Below are 25,279 nucleotides of genomic sequence, written 5' to 3' on the forward strand. Positions count from 1 at the left end.
CATCATTTGTGTTGTACGTATGATGCGAAAACGTAATAATGAAATTATTTCTGTGGGTATTAGCCCGATAGCCCCTAAATACGCCACTGGTCAAAAGATTTTTTCATAATTTTTAGTCATTAAATACAAATTCACTTCATAATTTTACTAAATACGTATGTTCATTGCATTGTTCATATAGAACAATATCATGGTGATGGAACAAATTTTCTACTGCTGTATCTCAGTTACATGAGTTACAAGTTATCCGCCTACATAAATAAGTTCTTCGTTTTTCAGTTGACGGGTTTTATCCGTAAATTTTCCAAAACAAGTGGCCACCTAATTCTTGTTCTTTCTCTCTATTTAATTAAATTATTTGGTGAGCGTGAAATGTAAAGATCTATTTTCGACGCAAGTGTTAATAAGCCGGGAAGTAACTACTTATCTATCTTTCTTTTCCTCTTTTAAAAATTAATAAAATCACTTATGTTCTGTCTTGTAGTTTATTTATGATAATTATTATTATTTTCAAAGTGTACAGTGAATATTTTAAATATATATTTTAAACATTGTATACAGAAGAAATCGCCACTGCAAGGTTTGGTCCCGCGAGAGTTTAGATGGCTAAGTTTTATCCCTCGATCATCTAGCCAGCCTAGATTTCGTCTGGCAAGATTTTCTTTATGTGAGATTTTCGCCAGGCGAGATTCTGGGCCGTGAGATATTGCTTGCGATGTTTCATTCGCAAATCATCAACTAATTTGAGTGGATAAACGGACCAATATAGCTTTCTGTGGATATACTTTTATTGATTTCATGCAATTTGTGATCATTCCTCTGCGACAAGGCCATTACTTTTCATGTGTCGGCCAAATGTGATTGAGAGTTTAAGATTCCTCAGCGGAAAATAATAATTCCAGTTTGCGACCAACCGATAATTGGTTCTTTATGTAAATCAGCAGAGTAGAAGTGATACACATTACAGTTATTTTTCTCTAAAATTATGAAGTGTTATGAACTACATAGGGAAAACAAGAATAAACGTCTCTTTGTTCAAAAGTGACGCAATTGTAGATTCCTAAGAAGTAAAGTAACGGTGGTCAGAAAACTGAGTCAAAATACTATAACACACACACACACACTTATATATATATATATATATATATATATATATATATATATATTGTTCCATAATTCGTGTAATTTTCTACAGCACTGGGAGAGGATGAAATTTTCACACCATTAATATAAAATTTGGCACTCTTATTGAGAAATATCTGAATTTTTCGAATTTCTAAAAGAAATAGGAGAAAATTGCTGTTTAGCCCCCCTCTTGGGGATGTAAACACAAAAGTTCATTTTTCCTTATGGGAGATTCAATATTAAATTTTGGAAGCAGTTTTCTCCAATAATTATTCGCTAAGATTTTGTGGCAAATCAGTTGTATTTGTTACGAAATGCAAAAACACTCATTCACAAAGCTAGTAAAGCCGTCTCAAACATTATTTTGGGAAGCCCCCCTTTCGGGGGGCAAGGGGCGTAAAAAGATGGTGTTTGATGTGTTACCAAAATCCCAAAATTTATTTTCGGAGTGCCAGTAAACGTCAGATTAATCACGAATGTCACAGAATCAATGCTCCTTACATGTAAGAGTGACTGATAATGGGGCTACAGCCCCCTTTCAAAAGTAAGAAAATCACCATAAATATCCTTAGTAGGGACATACGAGAAGAAGTTATTTTTTGTTAATGTGAAATTTGGCGTTATTGTAGCAAAAGGGTTTGCATTTTTGAAATCTGGAATGCTATTTTGGTAACGCACCGCCTTAGAGGCACAGGGGACGAAGCATTAGATGACGTATCTTTATAAAAATTCAAAATTTTGTTCCGGAAATGCCAGTGAGCGTCAGATTTTTCACAAATGTCACAGAATTAATATTCTAATGTTCATTGCATGTGCCAGTAACTTATGTGGGGCTATAGCCCCCTTTCAAAATAAAAAAATCACCATTTATATCCCTAGTAGAGACATACGAGAAGAATGATTTTTCTCAATTAATGTGAAACTCGGCGTCGGGTTAGCAAAGAGTTATGTATTTATGAAATCTGTAATATTTGTTTTGGTAATGTACCGCCTTAGGGAGCACAGGAGGTGAAGCATAAGTTATTGGATCTTTTTAAAGTTTCAAATTTTATTTTGGAAAATCCATTGTGTGTCAGATTGATCACAAATAATACAAAATTAATATTCCGATGCTTCTTGCTTGTGCCAAAGACTGATATTAGAATACAGCCACCCTTCCAAAAATCATATAATTTACGGTAAATATCCTTAGTAGGAACTACGGGAAGGAGGTAAATATGCTTTACAATTAATGTGCAATTTGTCATTATTGTAGAAAAATGTTTTAATTTCTTTTTAAATTTCGAATCTAGTGTTAATAAATATCGTTTGTCAGTGTAACAGATTGAGGATATAGCTTCGTTTTTTTTTCTTTCTTGGCATCACTGGAATATAATCAAAGAATTTTGCGTTTTTAAAAACTAAATTGTTCTCTTCTTATAGCATAAAATCATACATAAAGTTACCAGCATATTTTTTGCACACTTAAGCAAACCAGCTCGAAATAGAACACAAAATGACAATGGAAAATGCCGCAGGTACCACGAACGAAAAGAGAAGTAATATTTTAAAAATTAAAATATTGTTTTCTTTATTCCTAGAAAAAGCGTTCCACAATAACTTTATGATCCCACTTTCCACGTACTAGCCTACTCGTATACTGTACATGTAAGCACGTCAGGAAATCGTATACTATGGAAACATGGTTATAGTAAAAACAAATGTCTCGCGAGGGATAAGGATTAGGTTGAGTCAGGCTATACCATAAATCCAAGAAAACATATTATCCCTTTCTAAAAACAATACTTTTCTTTGGCTCAGTTGTCATTAACTAAATTGCTTAAATATTTCATTAATCTAAGTGTAAGACAGATAAAATGAACTTACTTTATTCGGCATGCTCTCGTAGACGAGCAAGACATGAATGAATTAATGCGATTTACTAGAGCCACTGAACACCTTTTCCAACATATCTGGATGACTATGCTCTGGACAATTCTTTGTTTTATGTTGCCCAATAAGGAGGAGTGGACGTAATAAATTTCCAGACACATGTACCATCATAGATACAAGCGAAAGAGTGTTATTGTATTTTCTAACTATAAATGCAAATTTACCTATGTCACACTCCCATTAGGTAAAAGAAATTCCGAGTCCACGCCCCTAAAATAAATCCACATATGAGTATTATCTTATTGTCACAAACATTTATTTTCTAAAAAATAATGCCAAATTTCACATAGCAAAAAAAATGCTTCTGCCAGTAGGTCTTTGCGTAAGAATAATCATATTGAATTTATGATGCTTTTCAAAGATAGCTGTAGTAACATATTAGTCACTGGCACATAAAAGCACTACGGAGTATTAATTCTGCGCATCTTGCAACTAATTTGACACTCATGAGCACTCCCAAAATAAAATTTGGAATTTCTATCAGCCCCCTCCCTATGATCCCCAAAAGTACCAAATTACCCTCCGCGCCCTGTGCCTCCTATTCCCAAAATAATATCCCAGATTTTTACTAGCACAACGCCTAATTTCACATTAATTGACAAAATATAGCTTCTTCCGTATGTTCCTGCTAAGGATATTTATTATAAATTTTTAATGTAATTGTTGAAACGGAGGCTGTAGCTCAATATCAGTCACTGGCACATGCAAAGAGCATCGGAATATTAATTTTGCAATATTTACGATCAATCTGACACACGCTGGATTTTCCAAAATAAAATTTGAAACTTTAAAAAGATCCAATAGCTTATGCTTTACCCCTGTGCCCCCTAAGCCGGTAAATTACCAAAATAATATTCCAGATTTGGTAAACGCATAAGTTTTTGCTAATTCGACGCCGAGTTGCACATTAATTGAGAAAAAAACATTCTTCCCGTATGTCAATACTAAGGATATTTATGATTATTTTTTTATTTTTGAAAGGGGCTATAGCCCCATATAAGTCACTGGCACATGCAAGGAGCATTTGAATATTAATTCTGTGACATTTGTGAATAATCTGACGCTCATTGACATTTCCGGAACAAAATTTTGAATTTTTATAAAGATCAATCATCAGATTCTTCGCCCCCTGTGCCCCCTAAGGAGGTGCGTTACCAAAATAGCATTCCAGATTTCAAAAATGCATACCCATTTGCTACAATAACGCCAAATTTCACATTAATTAACAAAAAATAACTTCTTCTCGTATGTCTTTACTAAGGATATTTATGGTGATTTTCTTACTTTTGAAAGGGGGCTGTAGCCCCATTATCAGTCACTCTTACATGTAAGGAGCATTGATCCTGTGACATTCGTGATTAATCTGACGTTTACTGGCACTCCAAAAATAAATTTTGGGATTTTGATAACATATCACCCACCATCTTTTTACGTCCCTTGCCCCCCGAAAGGGGGGCTTCCCAAAATAATGTTTGAGACGGCTTTACTAGCTTTGTGAATGAGTGTTTTTGCATTTCGTAACAAATACAACTCATTTGCCCCAAGATCTTTACGAAAAAAACTGCTTCCAAAATTTAACATTGAATCTCCCAAAAGGAAAATTAACTTCTGTGTTTACACTCCCAAAAGGGGGGCTAAACAGCAATTTTCTCCTATTTCCCCTAAAAATTCGAAAAATTCAGATATTTCTCAATAAGAGTGCCAAATTTTATATTAATGGTGTGAAAACTTCATCTTCTCCCAGTGCTGTAGAAAATTACACGAATTATGGAACAGTTTGTATATATATATATATATATATATATATATGTATATATATAATTGAAAATCACGTTTTCAGTCAAAAGTAAAAAAAAAACATTTCATTTGTTTATCTTTGGAATACCGATATATAATCTAAATGATCTAGACCATCAAAAGTATTGTAATATTTATTTATTTATTTTGTATATTACTGTTACGCACACGCCTAAAATGCCATGATTTGTTCTTTCATTTTAGAAGATATTTCTTTTAAAGTTATGTCTTTTTAAGAAACATTTCGTATTTTGGAATGCAAAATATTGATGATAATGCTTTTACAATAATTTTGTTTTCTTTCTGTCATATCTTCCTTTTTCACCTCGCAAAAGTCGATGTATGTTCAAAAATGGTTGGAAAATGAAAATAGGAATATTTCACCCTGTTTAAAACGTCTTGTTATAAAATACTGAACTTAGAAGGTAAATTCTGTACCACCAGACATGTCAACTCTGACGCGAAATCGTAGCAGTTATAGTAGTATTAACTGTGGTCGTAGTAGTAATAATAGAAGTAGTAGTAATAGAAGAAGTAATATTAGTAGTATTAAACTACTTTGCAGTCTTGAATAAAGAGTCAGTTTCCCAAACACACTACGATTAACATAGACTGACAGTAAGACCGTACCAACACGGCAAAGGCAGGGGTAGTGGAGGACATTTAAGGAAAAAAATGACAACATTAGTTTCCAACCCGTCTTTGTGTGTCCGGGCCGAGCCGAGCCGGCGTGGCTCGGCCCGGAAATACATGCACCCGGTTCGGCCCTATAGCATTTGTGTCCGGGCCGAACAGGACACGCCCAGCCCCTGCAGGGTTCTGATTCATATCCACTGCAAACGCTGTTTTTGTTCTATTTTGACTTTTACGTATGGAGTGCTAAATGACAAACAAGCATGTGCTGATATTAATACAAAGTTTCGAAATATGGTATTATTAAGTATTTCAATCAATGTTGCTTTTTTATACAATTAATAACAAGTCTTATTATACTTAAAAGAAGAAAAACACATCTGCAAAATTTCTCCCGATTGCAAAGATTGGCCCCGAGGTTCGAACCTGGTTTACTTTTCCCCGAAGATACCCGAAGCTGGACTTAGAAAATTTTTGCCTCAAAATAGCAATAAAGAATGCCTTCGATCTTTGAGACAACATGGACCTTTCGGGAATCAACTTTCAAAAGTTTGGGGTGGGTTCTTTTGCCCCATAAAACCGTCTTTCCGCAGAAAAGAAAAAAAGTATTCCTTTATTGTTTGTGTATTTGTCCATACAAAAAGTTTCGTTGGAATTCTTCGTGGCCTTTACACACATATGACATACTGTTACCAGCATTTTTTATATTTCGTGATCAAAGGTTTGGAGGGGTCCCTGCCCCCTAACCGTTTTTCTCAGGAAAATACGAAACCCGTATGCCCTCAATTTAAACCTACAATATCTGTGCAATATTTGATTCAATTTGGTCCACTTCTTGCCGTCTTTCGGGCGTCAACTTTTAAAATTTTGGGTGGGTCTCTTGCCGCCTAAAACCATTTTCCCGCAGACCATAAAAAACCCGTATTCCTTTATTTTTTGCGTATTGTCCATACAAAAAGTTGTGTTGCAATTCTTCATGTCCTTTACACACATCTGACATACTAGCACTTTTCATACTTCGTGATCAAAGGTTTGGAGGGGTCGGAGCCCCACGCTTCCGTTATCCCCAGGAAAATACGAAACTCGTATTCCCTCATTTTATGTCTACAATATCTGTGCACAAATTAATTCACTTCGGCTCATTTCTTCTTGCCTTTCGGGCATCAACTTTCAAAACTTTGGGTGGGCTCTTTTGCCCCCTACAACTGTTTCTCGGCAGAAAATAAAAAAACGTATTCCTTTATTTTTTGCGTATTGTGCATACAGAAAGTTTCTTTGGAATTCTTGGTGGGCTTCACACACACCTGACAATCTGTTAATAGCACTCTTGATATTTCGTGATCAAAGGTTCGGAAGAGTCCGGGCCCCAAGTAACCGCTTTTTTTAGGTAAATACGAAACTCGTATTCCCTCGTTTTATATCTACAATATTTGTGCAAAGTTTCATTCACTTCCGTTTACTTTTCTTACTTTTTGGCGTCAAATTTCAAAACTTTGGGATGTGTTCTTTTGCCCCATAAAACTGTTTTTCCGCAAAAATTAAAAACATGTATTCCTTTGTTTTCAGCGCATTATTCATACAAAAGTTTCGGCGCAGTTCTTCATGTCCTATACACACATCTGACATACTGTTAGTAGCACTTTTGATTTTTCGTTATCAAACGTTTGGAGGGGTAGGCGCCCCACCCGACTGTTTTCCCTAGGAAAATACGAAACCCGTATCCTCATTTTACGTCTGCAATATCTGTGCAAATTTCATTCAATTCGGCCCATTTCTTCTTTTCTTTCGGCTGTCAACTTCAAAATTTTGGGTGGGAGATTTTGACCCCTAAAACAGTTTTCTGCTGAAAATAAGAAACCAGTATTCATTTATTTTTTGGTTATTTTCCATACACAATGTTTCGTTGCAATTCTTCATGTTCTTTACACACATCTGACATACTAGCTCATTCGATATTCCGTGATCAAAGGTTTGTAGGGGTCATCGCCTCACCCAACATTTTTATTCAGGAAAATACGAAACTTATATCCTCATTTTACGTCTGTAATATCTGTGCAGAATTTCATTCACTTCGGCTAATGTCTTTTTACCTTTCGGGCGTCAACTTTCAAAATTTTGGATAGGGTATTTTGTCCCCTAAAACCGTTTTTTCGCAGAACATTAGAAACTCATATTCCTTTATTTTTTGCATATTGTCCATACAAAAAGTAATGTTGCAATTCTTCGTGTCCTTTACATACATCTCAAATACTGTTACTAGTACTTTTGATATTTCGTGATCAAAATGTTTGAAGGAGTCCGTGCCTCACCCAAGCCATTTTTCCAGGAAAATACGAAATCCGTATTCCCTCGTTTTAAGCCTTCAATATCTGTGCAATATTTCACTCACTTCGGTTCACTTGTTCTGACCTTTCCAGCTTCAAATTTAAAATTTTGGGGTGGGTTCTTTTGCCCCATAAAACAGTCTTTCCGCAGAAAATAAAAAAAACGTATTCCTTTATTTTTTGCGTATTGTCCATACAAAAAGATATGTTGCAATTCTTCATGTTCTTTACACATATCTCAGATACTGTTACTTGCAATTTTGATATTTGGTGATCAAAGGTTTGGAGGGGTCGGCGCCCCACGCCTCCGTTTTCTCAAGGAAAATACGAAACCCGTACTCCCTCATACAATATATGTGCACAATTTCGTTCACTTCGGCTCAATTCTTCTTACCTTTCGGGCGTCAACTTTCAAAATTTTGGGGTGGGTTCTTTTGCCCGCAAAATAATTTTTCCGCATAAAATGAGAAACAAGTATTCATTTTCTTTTTGCGTATTCTCCATACACAATGTTTCGTTGCAATTCTTCATGTCCATTACAGACATCTGACATACTGTTACTAGCGCTTATGAAATTTCGTGATCAAAGATTCGGAGGAGTCCGTGCCACACTTAACCGTTTTTTTTAGGTAAATGCGAAATCCGTATACGCTCATTTTATGTCTACAATATTTGCGCAAAACTTTATTCACTTCGGTTCACTTTTTCTTCCCTTTTGGCGCCAAATTTCAAAATTTTGGGATGGGGTCTTTTGCCCCATAAAGCCGTTTTTCCGTAAAAATGAAAAACCCGTATTTACAAAAAATTTCGTTGAAAGTCTTCATTTCCTTACACACATCTCACATACTATTAATAGTATTTTTGATTTTTCTTTATCAAACGTTTGCAGGGGTCGGCGCCCCACCTAAATGTTTTCTCTAGGAAAATACGAAACCCTTATCCTCATTTTACGTCTGCAGTACTTATGCAAATTTCATTCACTTCGACTCATTTCTTCTTGTCTTTCGGGTGTCAACTTTCAAAATTTTGGGTGGGAGCTTTTGACCCCTAAAACAGTTTTTCCGCAGGAAATAAGAATCTCGTATTGATTTATTTTATGGTTATTATCCATACAAAATGTTTCGTTGCAATTCTTCATTTCCTTTAGAGACACCTCACTTACTGTTACTAGTACTTTTTGATATTTCGTGATCAAAAGTTTGGAGGGGTCCGTGCCCTTTCCAACAGTTTTTTTCAGGAAAATACGAAACCCGTATTCACTCATTTTACGCCTACAATATGTGTCCACAAGTTCATTCATTTCGATTCACTTGACTTTGCTTTTCGTTCGTCAACTTTCAAAATTTTGGGTGGGTGCTTTTCCCCGTAAAACCATTTTTAGGCAGAAAATAAAAAAAAAAAAACAGTATCCTTATGTTTTTTGTATATTATCCATACACTAAGTTTCGTTGCAATTTTTCATGTTCTTTACACACATCTCACATATTGTTACAAGCACTTTTGGTATTTCGTGATCAAATGTTTGGAGAGGTCCGTTCCCTACCCCGCCGTTTTTTTAAAGGAAAATAAGAAACCCGTATTCCCCCATTTTTTGTTTATAATATCTGTGCAGAATTTCATTCAGTTCGGTTTACTTCTTCTTACCTTTCGGGCATCAAATTTAAAAATTTTTCATGGGGGCTTTTGCCCCCTAAAACTGTTTTCCGCAGAACAGTAAAAACTCGTATTCCTTTATTTTTTGCGAGTTGTCCATAGAAAAAGTTTCGTTACAATTCTTCATGTCCTTTGTACACATCTGACATACTGTCACTAGCATTTTTTATAACTCGTGACCAAGGGTTTGGAGGGGGTGCGTGCCCCACCCTACCGTTTTTTTTTCAGGAAAATATGAAGCCATTTTACGTCTGCAATATCTGTGCACAATTTTATTCACTTCGGTTCAGTTATTCTTGCCTTTCGCGTGTCAGTTTTCAAAATTTTGGGTGAGGCTTTTATATTAAAGCTTTCCTTTATGTAACTTTTTCTTTTTTAAATTCTTTTTTTGGGGGGGAGAAGGAGAGAAATGTTTTTTCTGATATGTGTCTTTTGCCATTCATCTTTTCTGAGGTGCTTAAGTAAGATCATTTTGTAACTTTTGATGTCATCCAACTCCGTTACGATAATAAAATTGTCATTCTTAACAATTTGTTTTATTTCCTTATTTTTCAGTTTGCCACACTGATATATTTTTAAGAGAAATGAGGTTTGGTCCAACGCCTTTCGAATTCGGAATCAACCCAACCGCCGAGCTTTTTGGGTTGCCTGCTATTGCAGGAAAACGAGAATTGCAGGTGGTAATGCACTTTTGGAGTTGTGTAGGTAACATTCGGGCCTGTAATGTCTTTAATCTATTCACTCTCATGGTGCTACTTAGAGGGGAAGTGATGCGAGATAAAATGTATAAAAATGATTGAAAAGGACCGGTATTATTCTGCAACCACAACCACCAACCTAAATGCTATAACATATTTCGGGCTCGGGTCGGCTTCACATCATAAATTCATGGGCCGGACCGAGCCCAGGCTAGAAATTGCGTCCCGTGCAGCCATCTAACAACAACAACTACTACTGCTACTGATAATAATAATAATAATAATAGTTATTATTATTATTATTATTATTATTATTATTATTATTATTATTATTATTATTATTAGGCGCTCGTGGAACAACGATGCCGAGGTCACTACGAAAAATTCAAATCCTATTAAAATCATCGCAGCATGTATGAATGTAGTTTTAAAAAATCGCATTTTTAAAAATGAAAGAAGTGAAAATTATAGATAAACAAGCGACTAATTACCAGCCCCTCCACAAAGTGAGTTCTTATACAAACATAGATGTCAATTTAACACAATAGAATGTGAGATATAGTTGTGTCCTTTTCGCAACTATTTTAGCTACAGGTCGCGAAATACCTTTCGCACTAAATTATAACCAGATGTATCAGAATGGTTTCCGAATGACACAAATTGGTAGTAGTATGATATAACTGTTAGCCGTTAGCGTGATGCTTTTATATTCTTTAGTGGATGTATATATTAACATTTGTTAACTTGAAAATCATCCGTTGCCTTTATGTTATTGTAAACCATTATTAATATTTGGTTCACAATGGTTCCTTGTCATTCGATCTTGGAATGAAAATAAATCGACACGTATTTTTTTTCTTTCGGAAAATAGTTTAAGGGGGCAAAGAGTCCCTTTTAGAAAAAAGTCCTCGTGATTAAAAGGGCCACTTTAATGAAACGAAACTCTGCCAATGCAAAAATGACTTCAAAATAGGAAAAACGGGTTGTTTTGTTTTTGCGAGAAAAGGGTTGCAGGGGAAATGAACCATCGAAATGACAAAGGGCCCAGCACAATCCTTATGTAACTTGGATTTCAATGGTGTTGCTTCAAACCCTGATATGTTGTAGATATGATTTTCCTAAGAAAAATGCACAGCGGGCACAACCACAAATCACTGACCGTTTAGCTACTACAGGGACACATTTTTGAAAACAGCCGAAGATAACGACACTCTGAATTTCGGTAAAAATGACTGAAGCGTTTATATGTTGTAGATATTTGGAGCCTAAGAAAAACCCTTAATGGGAGTAACCACTAATCACTGATTGTTTGGCCACTACAAGATCACTTTTTTTGAAAACAGGAGAATGTAACGTTATTCTGGATTTCGGTAGAATTGCTTAAAACTATGATGTATTGAAGAAATTGTAATCCTGAGAAAAAGTATCAATTTATACAACCATCCATTACTGACCGCTTGGCCAATGCAGGGCCATTTTTTAAACAGCAGAAGGTAACCTTATTTTGGATTTCGGTGGAATAGCTTGAAACCGTGATATGTTGTAGATATTATGATCCTGAGAAAAAGTCTCAATTTGTACAACCATCCATCTCTGACCGTTTGGACACTACTGGACCACTTTTAAAAAGACGCTAAAGCAAATGCTATTCCGTATTTCGGTGCAAATGCTTGAAACCTTGATATGTTGTAGATATTGTAATCCTGGAAGAAACCTCAACAGGCGCAGCCAGCAGGGACACTTTAAAAAAAGGAACAGAAGGTAACGGTAATCTTTATTATGGTGGAATTGCTTAAAACCGTGATATGTTGTAGATATTACGACCCTGAGAAAAAGTCTCATGGTAACAACCACCAATCAGTGGCAATTTTTCAACTGCGGAGCCACATTTTTAAACTGCAGATGTAAGGATACTCTGGAATTTTGGCAGAATTCTATGAAACCCTGAAAATTCATATCCCGCAACCCCGAAAAGGATGGGAAGAGTAACGGCGAACATCATTTAAGCATAGCCCATATTAACATGCTCATCTCGCGGGATAACACAAAGTCCTGGAAAGACCTGGCGAATTTTTCTCATGATCAGATATACAACATATCACCGTTTCATTAATTTACACCGAGATCAAAAAATCGTTATACCCGGCTGTTTATGCTTATGTTCTTAAACGTGCGCCATTTACTTTACTGGTAATGGACTGTCTTCTAACAATGGAAACTTCCAATACTTGTTTTTAGTTTTTATTGTACCTTACTAATCGCTGGTTTTCAACTAACACTTAAAATAAACCACAAAGTACATATAACAACTTCACTGTGTTCATTGCACTTAAATAACAAACTTAACTTTACAATTCTGGAAGAAATGTTCGTGCCTCGTGCCTTATGCACCTTCTCTCTTCAACACTTTCCATCTTGAATAACAAATGAAATCTAAATTTCGTAAAAACAGTGTTTCCAGTTCTTAAAAATATTACTACATAATATAAGACTTAACATGCCGCCCGCCAAAAAAGGGCTAGAGACCTTTTTTTAAAAAAAGAAAAGAAAACAAACTTTACATAACAACAAATAAAATAGACTAAAACAGGAAATAAATATACTTTAACATGAATGACATTACGATTCATCATTATTTGGTAAAACACAAAGTCCTCTAATTGAGCGTTTATATAAACCATTGGAAGTTCTAACAGTAGCCACTCGAACCAAACCGTCAGGTCCAGAATGCACTTCAGTGATGACTCCCAATTTCCACGATAGAGGAGGTAGCTTATCTTCTTTGAGAACCACCAATTGACCTGGCTGTATGTTTGCACAGCTTCTCTTCCACTTATTTCTTCCTTGTAGTTGTGACAAATATTCCATATACCATCTTCTCCAAAACTGTTGAAATTGTTGTTGGATCCTTTGCCATCTTTGAATTGAACTAATCTTCTCGTGATGTAAGTCTCGTTCTGGTAGCGCTGTCAATGGTTGACCAATAATAAAATGACCAGGAGTTAATGCTACTGGATCATTAGGATCATTGGATAATGCTACAAGAGGTCTCGAATTTAAGCAAGCTTCTATTTGTGTGGTTAATGTTGTTAACTCTTCAAACGTGAGATATGACATTCCCATGACTCTTCTTAAGTGGTATTTAAAGGACTTAACTGCAGCCTCCCAAAGACCACCGAAGTTGGGCGAATATGGCGGAATAAAATGCCATTGGATTCCTTCAGTAGTTGCAAAATTCTTAATCCTTTCTTGATGGTCAGCTGTATGCAACAACTTTTCGACTTCTTGAAGTTCCTTGTTGGCACCAATGAACGTAGTTCCATTGTCGCTATAGATATGCTTGCATTTACCTCGACGAGATATGAATCTTCTCAAAGCAGCTAAAAATGCCTGACTAGTAAGATCACTCACAACTTCGAGATGGATAGCCTTTGTTGCTAAACACACAAACACTGCAATGTAGCACTTCACCTTTGTTTTTGACCTTCTGGTACCAGTTTTAATGTAAATAGGACCGGCAAAGTCAATTCCAGAATTTGTAAAAGGTCTTGTTAGTTCTACTCTATGTTTTGGTAGTTGTCCCATTAATTGTTCTGGTCCAGACGCCTTTAATCTTTGACATGTAATACACCTTCTAATAACTTTCTTGATGGCATTTTTACCATTAGGTATCCAATACCTTTGCCTTAGTGATGCTAGCATTAACTGACATCCAGAATGTAGCAATCGCCTATGTTCATGTTCCATAATTAGTCTTGTTAGGTGATGATCTGGTGGTAGAATAATTTGATGTTTAGCGTCAAATTCAAGTTCAGACATTTTTAATCTTCCACCAACTCTTAGTAATTGTTGATCACATATGAAAGGATTGAGAGACAAGAGTTTGCTCTTATTGCTAACTCTTCCACTTTCTTTAAGATCAGCCATTTCCATAGCATAAACTGAACTTTGAACTTCTCGTATTAGTCTGATAAAACTTCTTCAATTTCTTCCAAAGTAAGAGCGTCTACATTTCTTCTCGATGCTTCTACTTTAGCATTCTTGAAAAACCGCATGCAATAAGCCAAGACTCTCTGAAGTTTGTTCAAAGTAGAGAATTTTTCGATCATACTATTATCTTGAGTTGTCACTAAGTAACTTGATTTTAATTTCTTCTGTTCAGGAATCTCTCTGAGTGGGGCAGGCTCCGTCTTAGGCCAATCAAGTGAAGAACATTGTAACCACTGAGGACCGTTCCACCACAAATTATTATGTATTAACTTGTCAGGACTTGTTCCCCTTGATATAATATCTGCAGGATTTTCACTTGAAGCGACGTGTCTCCATTCCCCTCCCACTTCTTGTACCTCAGCAACTCGATTGCCAACAAATGTTTTCCATCTATTTGGACTTGCTCTTAACCATGCTAAGACCACCATAGAATCTGTCCACATATACACCTGGGATATTCGTTGTTTTAATGCCTTAGTTACCTTTTTGACAAGTTTTGCTGATAACACTGCCGCACATAACTCTAAGCGAGGCAGGGAAATCTTCTTTATGGGCGCCACTTTGGACTTAGCACATAATAACTTCGAAGTAACTTGACCATCCTTGCTGACGGATCTTAAATACACACATGTCCCATAAGCCTTTTCTGAAGCGTCTGAGAAAGCGTGAACTTGAATGTCTATCAAGGTACCCAACTGAAGAACCATTCTGTCTACACTGATATCTGATAATGAAGGAATGAATTCAAGTACTGTCTTGCATCTTTGCTGTAGTTCTTTAGGAAGTGTTTCATCCCACTCCAATCCTGCTTGCCACAGATCTTGAAGAATTATCTTACATACGATTGTTATTGGACTAACAATTCCCAACGGATCAAAGATTGAAGCAATAATACCCAACATCTTGCGTTTTGTTAAATTATTATTCGACCTTTGATTTAGAGTGAATCCATTCATCACTTGAAGTTGATCAGTTGCTGGATGCCAAAGTAATCCTAATGTTTTGATTTGACCCTTATCGTCTAAGCGTAATGGAAGTTGTGTTTCTCTCAATTCTTCAGAGATGGATTCCAATAACTCAGTACTGTTGGAACACCACTTTCTTAGCAAAAAACCACCCTTTTGTAGCATTTGTATTAATTCGTCCTTTATCTTTAAAGCTTCCTCCACACTTTCAGCTCCTGAAATACAATCGTCAATATAGAAGTCATTCTTCAGAACTTGTGCTGCCTTCGGATATTCACAAGCTTCTTCTGCACTTAATTGCTGGAGACAGCGAGTAGCAAGGAAAGGCGCTGAGGCTGTTCCGTATGTGACAGTTTTTAATTCATATACCTTAATGGGTTCTTCTTCTGATCTTCTCCACAAGATCTTCTGGAATTTACAGTCACGCTCATCAATCAAAATCTGTCGATACATCTTCTCTATATCTGCAGTAAAAGCTATAGGGTAGGTGCGAAATCTTAATATAATTGACTGCAAATCGTCTTGCACAGTTGGACCAACTTTGAGAACATCGTTCAGTGAAATGCCACTAGTTGAGCATGCGGATGCATCAAATACTACTCTAGTCTTCGTAGTAGTACTAGCTTCCTTAATAACTGGATGATGAGGCAAGTAATATCCTTGAGTAATATTAGAGTTGCCTTCCACTTCCTTCATATGTTCCAAAGCTTCATACTCTTCAAGGAATGCCATATAATCTGTGCGTAACTTGGGGCATCTATTTAACCTTTTTTCTAGTTGTTGTAAACGCTGAACAGCTGTCTTATAAGAATCACCTAACTGGGTCACTTCTTGTTTGAATGGCAGTCTCACTATAAAGCGTCCTGTTGAATGTCTTCTAGTGTTTGCGATAAAATGTTCTTCGCACTCCCTTTCTTCTTTGGATAGAGGAGTTTCTTGAATATCTTCTATTTTCCAAAACTTCTGCAGCTGATGGCTTAAATCATCGTTGTTGTGCAAAAAGAATGTTCGATGTTCTGGCGTGAAGTTGTTGTGCTTTGGCGTCTGATATTGTCCTGAAACTATCCATCCTAACTCTGTATTTTGGAGAACTGGAAATGCTCCTGGACGCACCTGTTGTCCTGCTTTGAGTAGACTAAAGAAAATTCCAGCACCTAACAACAAATCAATCTTACCAGACTTGTTGAAATTAGGATCCGCTAACTGTAAATTCGGTGGAAAGTTCCATTCTTTAATGTCAATATCAGCATCAGGTAAATTTCCCGCTATTTTTGGCAATACAAAACACTCAACATCTACACTAAAATCACTTACAGCAGAGAATACTTGTAACTTACTTCCGTATTTAACGTTGCAACTTACATTATTAATACCTTGTACAGGAACATTCATAGGATATTTCTTTAATTTTAACCTTTGAATGAGAGATTCTGTTGCAAAATGAGATTGGGAACAACTATCAAGCAAAGCCCTAACCATATGTAATTTACCATTGCAATCTTTAACTTGAACAACTGCAGTTGAAAGTAAAACACGCACATTACTTTTAGGCTTCACAGAGCAATAAGTACTAGTATTAACAACTTCCTGTCCTTGAGACATTGACTTTTCACCTACAGGTTCCGTAACAGAATCATTTTCAACACTTACAGCATGATTAGGCTTTGATTTCTTAAAATCACTATGCAATAACGTGTGATGCTTGAGATTACATATTTTGCATGCATTTAGCGAACAATCTTTCGCTACATGGTTGACAACTTTCAAGCAATTAAAACAAAGCTTGTTCTGTTTCGCAAAACTTAATCTTTTGGATACACTTAATTTCTGAAACGCATTACACTTTTGCAACGCATGACTTTGTTGACAGAACGAACACAAAACATTAGTACTTACATAAGATTGACTAGCATTTTTTACTTCCTTGACAACATTGGATTTACTGAAATGTGACTTTGATTGCGTAGATTTTACCAATTCTAAGGCCTGGCATTTATTTTCTAAAAATACATGAAGTTCTTCTAAACTAGCAAACTGTTCCCTATTTGTTTGATTTTCAAAGTCTTTACGTGTTTGTTCATCTAGCTTTTCCAAAACTAGGTGCGATAACAATATATCCTCCAAAGGAGTATCTAACTGTAACGCCTTAAGTGCATTTACGTTACTTATAGTTTGATTTAATAATGTCCTTAAGTCCGCCACTGAATCTTTACTGACAGTTGGTAATGAAAACAATGCCTTTACATGAGCAGTTGCTATTAGCTTTGGATTATTATACCTTTTGCATATCATTTCCCAAGCAAGTTTGAAATTTTCACCTGTCACGGGTATATTCTCAACTAATTTGCTTGCTTCACCTGATAATGAGGACAACAAATAATGAAATCTTTGAATATCATCTAAACTCTGATTGTTTACAACCAAACTACTGAAAGTATCATGAAAATGTCTGAAATCTGTAACTTGACCTTTAAATGTTGGTAGCTTTATGACTGGTAATTTTAGACACCCTGTATTCGCGGTTGAATTATCTGACGAACTTCTATTGCTACTACTAGCCTTCTCAGCTGTTTCAACAATTGACGTCATTTTTGCAAGAGTATCGTAGTAAGTGGCTTCAAACAAGTCTCTATCCTGTGTGTATTCATCGTTTTCGTCCTTTAATTCAAGCTGTTTTTGCACTTCATCATATTCTTTGAATATATTGGGTAAACGTGCACACCTAACTTTAATTTGCATTACATCGCCGTCTGCTCCAAATTGTTCAACAAATGTTTTCATTCTTGTAAGGGAAGCTTTAGCTAGGCCTCTTGCCTTTATAAGAGAATTAGTATTTGAATCCATTGCTTGTGATATATCTACCTGAAGTCCTTATAACAACAGATCTTTACACAAGTAAAAAAGAAACAAAAAAATATACTTAGCTACGTGACTGCTACATTGCGCCTTTGTTTTTCTTCAGATTGCAATGCACAGCTGAATGCGTAGGCGCGTACGTGATAAGTCCACTAGGTCAATTTTGCTTCTGATTCGTAACACTCACTGTCTTTACACACACATAGTCAATATGAATGTTTGAATGATTCACTTATTATTTTTCTTGGCACAACACTTCTTCCATTCGGCACTGGAGGACCAAAAAAACTGTTTATGCTTATGTTCTTAAACGTGCGCCATTTACTTTACTGGTAATGGACTGTCTTCTAACAATGGAAACTTCCAATACTTGTTTTTAGTTTTTATTGTACCTTACTAATCGCTGGTTTTCAACTAACACTTAAAATAAACCACAAAGTACATATAACAACTTCACTGTGTTCATTGCACTTAAATAACAAACTTAACTTTACAATTCTGGAAGAAATGTTCGTGCCTCGTGCCTTATGCACCTTCTCTCTTCAACACTTTCCATCTTGAATAACAAATGAAATCTAAATTTCGTAAAAACAGTGTTTCCAGTTCTTAAAAATATTACTACATAATATAAGACTTAACACCGGCTGTATTTAAATGGACCTGTAGTGGCCAAATAGGGTTGTCAACTGGTCGCTTTTTGGCCGGGATGGCCGGAAATAGTGCCGTTACTTTGATTAAAGTCGGTGATTGGTAACGTCTCACCAAACTCCTTTATGACTTTTTTTTCTCAAATTAGTATCAAGTTCGAAGTAGAGCTATAGATTTAAAAAGTAACTTTCATTCTGTAAATTCAAAACTGTCACATATATCCATCTATAAATGATTAAAATACTGTATTTTGTTTATGTGTTTAGATAATTTTAAAGAAGACAGGGACTGTATCAGGGAAATTTTGAAATTTGCTTGCATTTGAATTTTATGTATTTATTGAGAGTGAAAAAAATTCTTAAAGCAATTTCCTGTAGTTGAAGTATAAGTTTACAGAATAAATTTCATTTTCCAAATGCCAAATTGTCACGTAAAAATTAATATACGTTTGTTCATCTGCTTCAATGACTTTAAAGAAGTGGTTGTTACTGTTAAATACCATAAAATGATCAATGCGATTTCAGTTTCTCATTTATAGCATCATATATATATTAAGCTTATTAGTGATTGTACTAAGAATATGCAGAATACAGGTATTAGTGCACTTTTGTTCACGATAGTACTTTTCCTTCCCATGAATGCATCCGGACAGAGAAATTTCACACTCAGGACTATACCATAGTGAATTTTGAAGGGGAGCTGTAATTATTATTATTATTATTATTATTATTAGTAGTAGTAGTAGTAGTAGTAGTAGTAGTAGTAGTAGTAGTATCCAGAGTTGGCAGTCCTATGGCCAAGCGGTCATAATACGATGGTTGTGTCCATTAAGACTTTTTCTCATGATAAGATATTCAACATATCTGAGTTGTACTAAATCTTACCGAAATCCAAAACATTGTTAAATTTATCTGTTTTCAAGAAAGTGGCCCTGTACTGACCAAAGCATTAGTGATTTACGGTTGTGTCCATGAAGGCTTTTTCTCTGGATAACAATATCAGCAATATTACAGTTTCAGTCATTTTCACCGCAATAAAAAACTTCACTGTCTTCGGTTGCTTTAAAACAAATGCCTAGTAGTGGTCAAACGGTCAGTGAGTGGTAGTTGTGCCCATTAAGACTTTTCCTCAAGGTCACAATATTTACAGCATATCACGGTTTCAAGCAATTCCACCGAAATCCAGAATGTCGTTAGCTATTGTTGCTAAAGAAAGCGACACTGTAGTGGCAAAACGGTTAGTGATTGTCGGTTATGCCCATTAAGACTTTTTCTCAGGATCACAACATCTACAACATATCACAGTTTCAATCATTTTCACCGAAATACAGAACATCATTACAGAACATGATTACAGAAATACAGAACATACGTTCCATATATCCACTTAAGCAAAATTTATATAGCGAAACAATTCTTTACTATACTCGTATATATATTTCGTTAAAATATCAATATAACGCATAAATAATTTTAACTCTTTTAGCCAAAGAAAGGGGGTTATTTTATCAAAACCTATGGCAATATTCGTTCTTTGCAAGGAGAGAATACGTTGCATTTTGGGCACGTGAACTGTCACCAATCAACTTGGGAACCGAAGAATTATGAATGATGAAATGACAAACACAATTCTACGGCCGAATCTCATCTATGTTCAAAACTTTTTCGAGATCAGGTGGTAGTTGATGAGTTAATTTGTCGTAAATGCAGTCACTTTCATGTTATTTATATTTTATATATATGTTTGCTCCTCCCGTAAGATAAGGGAATCAGCGACCTAACAACTACGAATCAGACAAGAATATCGGTCATTTTCGATTATTTTTATACATTTCCTCTTGTACCTACCCTCTCTAAGTAACACAGATAAACAGATAAAAGCCATTCCAGGCCCGAATCTTAACTATATTGAAATTTTGTTTGACATCGGTAAATTGGTTAAAAAGTTACGATGTCACACACATAGTCACTTTCGTTTATATATATATATATATATTAAAACGATAATGTATATTTCTTAAGTACTTTTAAGTATTATCTTTATTTACGTGCAAAATGAGCTATTTAAAAGGGCACAAACTATCAAGAAGAAGAACATGAAACAATATAAAGAAATAATTTAAATATTATGTGTTATATTGAGATATTGTTTGTTGTCGTTGCCATGACGATTTGTTTACCTGTTTTAATGTCGTTGCCATAGTAACTAGAAAAATATAGATGTAACGATGAACCATATTGTGTAATCTGAATGTTCAATATATAAGTTGAAGGATAATATATATATATATATATATATATATATATATATATATATATATAGGAAGTGTATTACCGTGTTGAATTATTTAAGGTAATCTGGCGTATTGCATAAACATTTAGAAGCAGGGCATGGTAACGTAGGTCACAAGAAATGAATTCCATGTCTCAAAAGTTTGATACCAAATTGGGCACCAGATTCTAACAAGTGACATAACAAGTTGGACATGAGTTGGATAACAGATTGGAACAAATGGATTCCAAATTTAAAAAAAAGGAGTTTAGAACAGATAAATACTAAATTGGGGATAACGGACAATAGGATGGAACAGACTGTTCTTAGCTTTGCATTGGTGCAAAATACTGTTGACGTATTCGAAACTCAAGGCAACAAACATGCCAATCAAATTCGAATTCTTCAGGAAATAAGCAATACTATTAAAAAAGAGATCCGTGCGATCAACTGTAATCCTGATCCTGCCTTCAATATTATGTGTGATGAATATAGGAGACCTGAGTTAAGACACAATGCGAAGAAGATAACAATTCATCCTAAACTGTTCTGACAGGGAGAACACTATTTCAAATACGGAGAATGAGGAAACGAAGATGCCTCACAGGAATCGTACGCATTAAAAGGACATCTGAAGGTCAAATTCAGTGAAATAAAGTCACTTACCAAATTCAGTGGCAGATCAGAAGACATTCCAGCAAGCTTCTTTCTAGAAAAAAATTGAGGAAAAATACGAATTAATTAGCATAGGTAAGGCCAATTTCCTTAAGATATTACCTCATATTTTATTACCACCCTGTTCTGTATGGTTTAACAATAGTGGTAGTTCTGATTCTGATTTTAAAAATGCCTTGTTAGCTAATTTAAAAAATGATTTTATGTTATCAGACAGGGATCCTTAGATCAGGAATCGACGTTTTGATCTATTAGTCGAAAAATCCTTACCGATTTTTTAATCCCAGCGAGTAAAGATTTTAAACAAATCAATCTCTAGCAGCAGGAGTCACGTATTATGGCATCAGTGAGAATACTACTACCTTGTAAGCTTCAACAAGTATTGATCTTTTCACAATGTATAAATTTCAATCATTTAATAATGATTGTTCAAAGTTATGAATGCCATATTAGATTGGAGCGTAATAGTAATAGAATTCAAGCTAACTATATTTCTGTTCGAAATATACGCGTTAGAGACAATTGTAATCGTAGTACAAGATGTAATGTTAGATTTACTCGTAACAACAATACGTCAGAATCTAACTTCAGAAGAAACATAAATGATAATAGTACCGTTTCTAGAAATAATGTAAATAATCGGGCTAATTTCTCACGAAATCTCGGATTTCGTAATAATTACGTGGGTGGCAGAAATTTTCGAGATATAAACCAAAGAATTAGTGAAGTAAACAACACACAGGACCGTAATGAAGATTATGCTATTCACTATAACCTAATCGAATCTTTTGACAATGCCAACTTAACTTAAATGTGGTAAGACGTAGAATGGATGAAAGCCAAGTTAGCAATTTGTTCGCAAGAATATAAGAACAGTAATTTAATCTTAAAAGACAATGTTTCAAATCCTTTAAACGATAGCAATAAATAATATATATTTGAAGTGTTATTTTATTTATGATATTAATCGGTTCTTGCTTTGTTTCACTTTGAATTTGGTTTGATTTAATTGTAATTCTACTTCGGTCATATTCTATGAATTACAACTATGCATCAGTGCAAATATTGTGTATCAAATTTATGCTGACTATGCCCGAATGAATGAAATAGGTTAAGCTGTATTTTTACGTACACCAACATACTTGTTAATATTGTGATGTAGCTGTGTATTAGATGTGAAGTGACCATGCGATATTTGTGGAAACTCTTAATTTAATTCGCTAAATTCAATTATATATATATATATATATATATATATATATATATATATATATATTTGTGTGTATGTATGTATGTATATACCTAGCTTATATTTGTTTTTACTTTATCTGTATTTTATGATTAATTGGTAATCAAATATGTTAGCAGTAGCAATGTATTTTCTCAGATACAAAATTCGTTTAGTGTATAAATTTTTAATTTATTGCTTCCTTGTGTTTATTTGAGTCTAATTTCATATCTATCCAAGTATCGGAGATTATTCTAGAAATTTTAAACTCATAAGTCTTCTAAGTGTTTATAACTAAGTCTTCTAAGTAAAAAAAGCAATTATATATTGCAATAAACAAACATTTTGACAACTAAGCACTAAATTTGAAATTTTCATGTGTGAGAAATATTACACATTTAATTATTGCCTCACACCTTGAACTTTCATGGGTTCCTTACAAAGATTAGTGCCTCACCACGCTCAACTACCGTTGGCACTAGTAAGTTTTGCTGCTAGAATCTATACAAGAACGAAGGGAAAATGCAATTCTCTCTGCACTGATCTGAGGAAATAGCGATGGATCTGGGCTCACGTTTTTGTTCTTTGTATCTGAAATGGTTTATAGATTTTTATGAACAAAATTTTACCCTGTAAATGTATCACTTGTATCTATGATGTATGACTACAAATACTTTCCCAATATTATAATAGTTATAGTGATTTACTGTTACACAATATATTAAGAAAATTTTACCATACCACTACTTAGCAAAAGTTATTTTGCTAATTTAACCGCATATTTGACAAAATATCTATTGGTCGAAAGCTGAAACAAACTAAAAGCTTATCGCCTAATTTTTCTTGCCTAAAGCAACCGAATTATTTGGTGAAAACGCTTTTCTGACAATTTTCTCGGTAACTCATATAAGAAATAGATTACAGGAGCAAAGTATTATTTAACCGACTGCTTGGTTATTAGTTTCCAAAGGGTTATGATAACCAAAACTTGGCAACTTAAACCTTCACTTGGGAGGCGAAATGTATCTGTATTAATTTTGGGTTTTCTTCATTCAATTTTTCTTAGTTTTCACCTCCTTTCTCTCTATATATACCACCAGCCTTCATTTTCTAAATACAACTATTAAATTAGGAGACTTCGCTACCACTGTAAGAATAGGGAAGGTGTTGTAGGGGTTGTTGTTGTAATGACAATGTCTTCGGTTCAAATTACCTTACTGAACACTAATACCTTTAAATTTAATTTGTCTTTAGAATGTGATGAATAAATTCCCTTTGCTCATTTTTTTCGATCTGGAAATGAGACAGAAGAATCATTCACATATTACTAGTATCTGAGAGAAAAAGAGAGAATGGAGATAGATATTATTGAATTATTATCAGGAATAGTAATATTGGGTAATTATCAGGAACCATTTTCATATTTGAATATGTGTTTGTGTATTGTTCATTACCAAATTACAGTACCTGCCTAGAATATAGCAAATGATAGTGAATGATATATTACAGCGTTCGACAAGAGAGAACTTGTGTTAATTTAATGTCGTTAAGGCTTCTAGTCGAGACATGCTTGTATTATTAAATGGAGATTAAATTAGACAAACGCCTGCTAAAGAAGAGACATTATGTGCTTACAAATACTCAAATATATAGGTTTTTATTCTTTGTACTGTTTGCAACATATTTTTAAATTTTCTTACGGTGCAATGGTTTTCACAAATTAAAATGAAAATGAAAAATACGGTGGCTTTGATCAAATAAGGAATTTTCTCAAAACAAAGACAGGAGCGAAACCACTAATCACAACGTCATATTATTTTCATAAAGTTTCAGGTTCTGTTTCACTGAAAACTGTCAAAAGTGAAAGTTTATGTTGATACGAATAATGTAAAAGATTCAAATATTTTATAAACTATAGGATGCTGTAAAACAAAATAAAAGTTTAAACAATATCAATTTTTCCTTGGTATGTCTAAGGTTAAATAAGATCATTTTGTAACTGTCTCGTGATAGCACCTCTGTTTGGTATGAATTCTTGTAGTTCATATTTTGAAACATTCTTGATCGGCCACTTCTATTTCTACCTCAAAATTCTTCATTTCCTCTAGAACTACTTCTATGAAGAAAACGTTCGTTTTGTAATGGATTACTAAAATTTCTCTATTGGTACGTATGTCTGTTGCCATTACTCCTAAATTCTTATATCTGTCTCTAACCGAATTCTGCTGAGACTTATCCTGCTTTTTCGTATCTCCTGTCTGATTGTCTGTTATTGAAACTTTCAGTTCCTGCAACACTTTTTCCGCCCTAGACATTTGATTCCTCGAATTATGTTCCGTTTCTTAATTTTTTTCCATTTTCTTACTAGATGTATTTCTCTCTTATTCTTTCACCACTGTTTGTGCCTGTTTATTTATGACTCATTTCTCAACTTCACTATCACTATCTGACGAATTTATATTCACTACAATCCAATTTCTAACT

The 25,279-nt window shown here is 34.7% G+C and overlaps 1 protein-coding gene across 1 annotated transcript; it reads right to left on the reverse strand.

Annotated features, from left to right (window-relative positions):
* Positions 1-14,124: 14,124 nt before the first annotated feature.
* Positions 14,125-17,961, reverse strand: LOC145685182 (uncharacterized). Its single transcript, XM_081757537.1, has 2 exons — positions 17,658-17,961; positions 14,125-17,474 (listed from the first exon to the last, which is right to left on the reverse strand). The coding sequence occupies exons 1-2, from the start codon at positions 17,959-17,961 to the stop codon at positions 14,125-14,127; spliced, it is 3,654 nt and encodes a 1,217-aa protein (XP_081613663.1).
* Positions 17,962-25,279: the final 7,318 nt, after the last annotated feature.

The sequence above is a fragment of the Thermobia domestica genome, chromosome 5, assembly GCF_964235325.1.
Source record: "Thermobia domestica chromosome 5, izTheDome1.hap1.1, whole genome shotgun sequence".
In the NCBI taxonomy this organism is placed as follows: Eukaryota; Metazoa; Arthropoda; class Insecta; order Zygentoma; family Lepismatidae; genus Thermobia; species Thermobia domestica.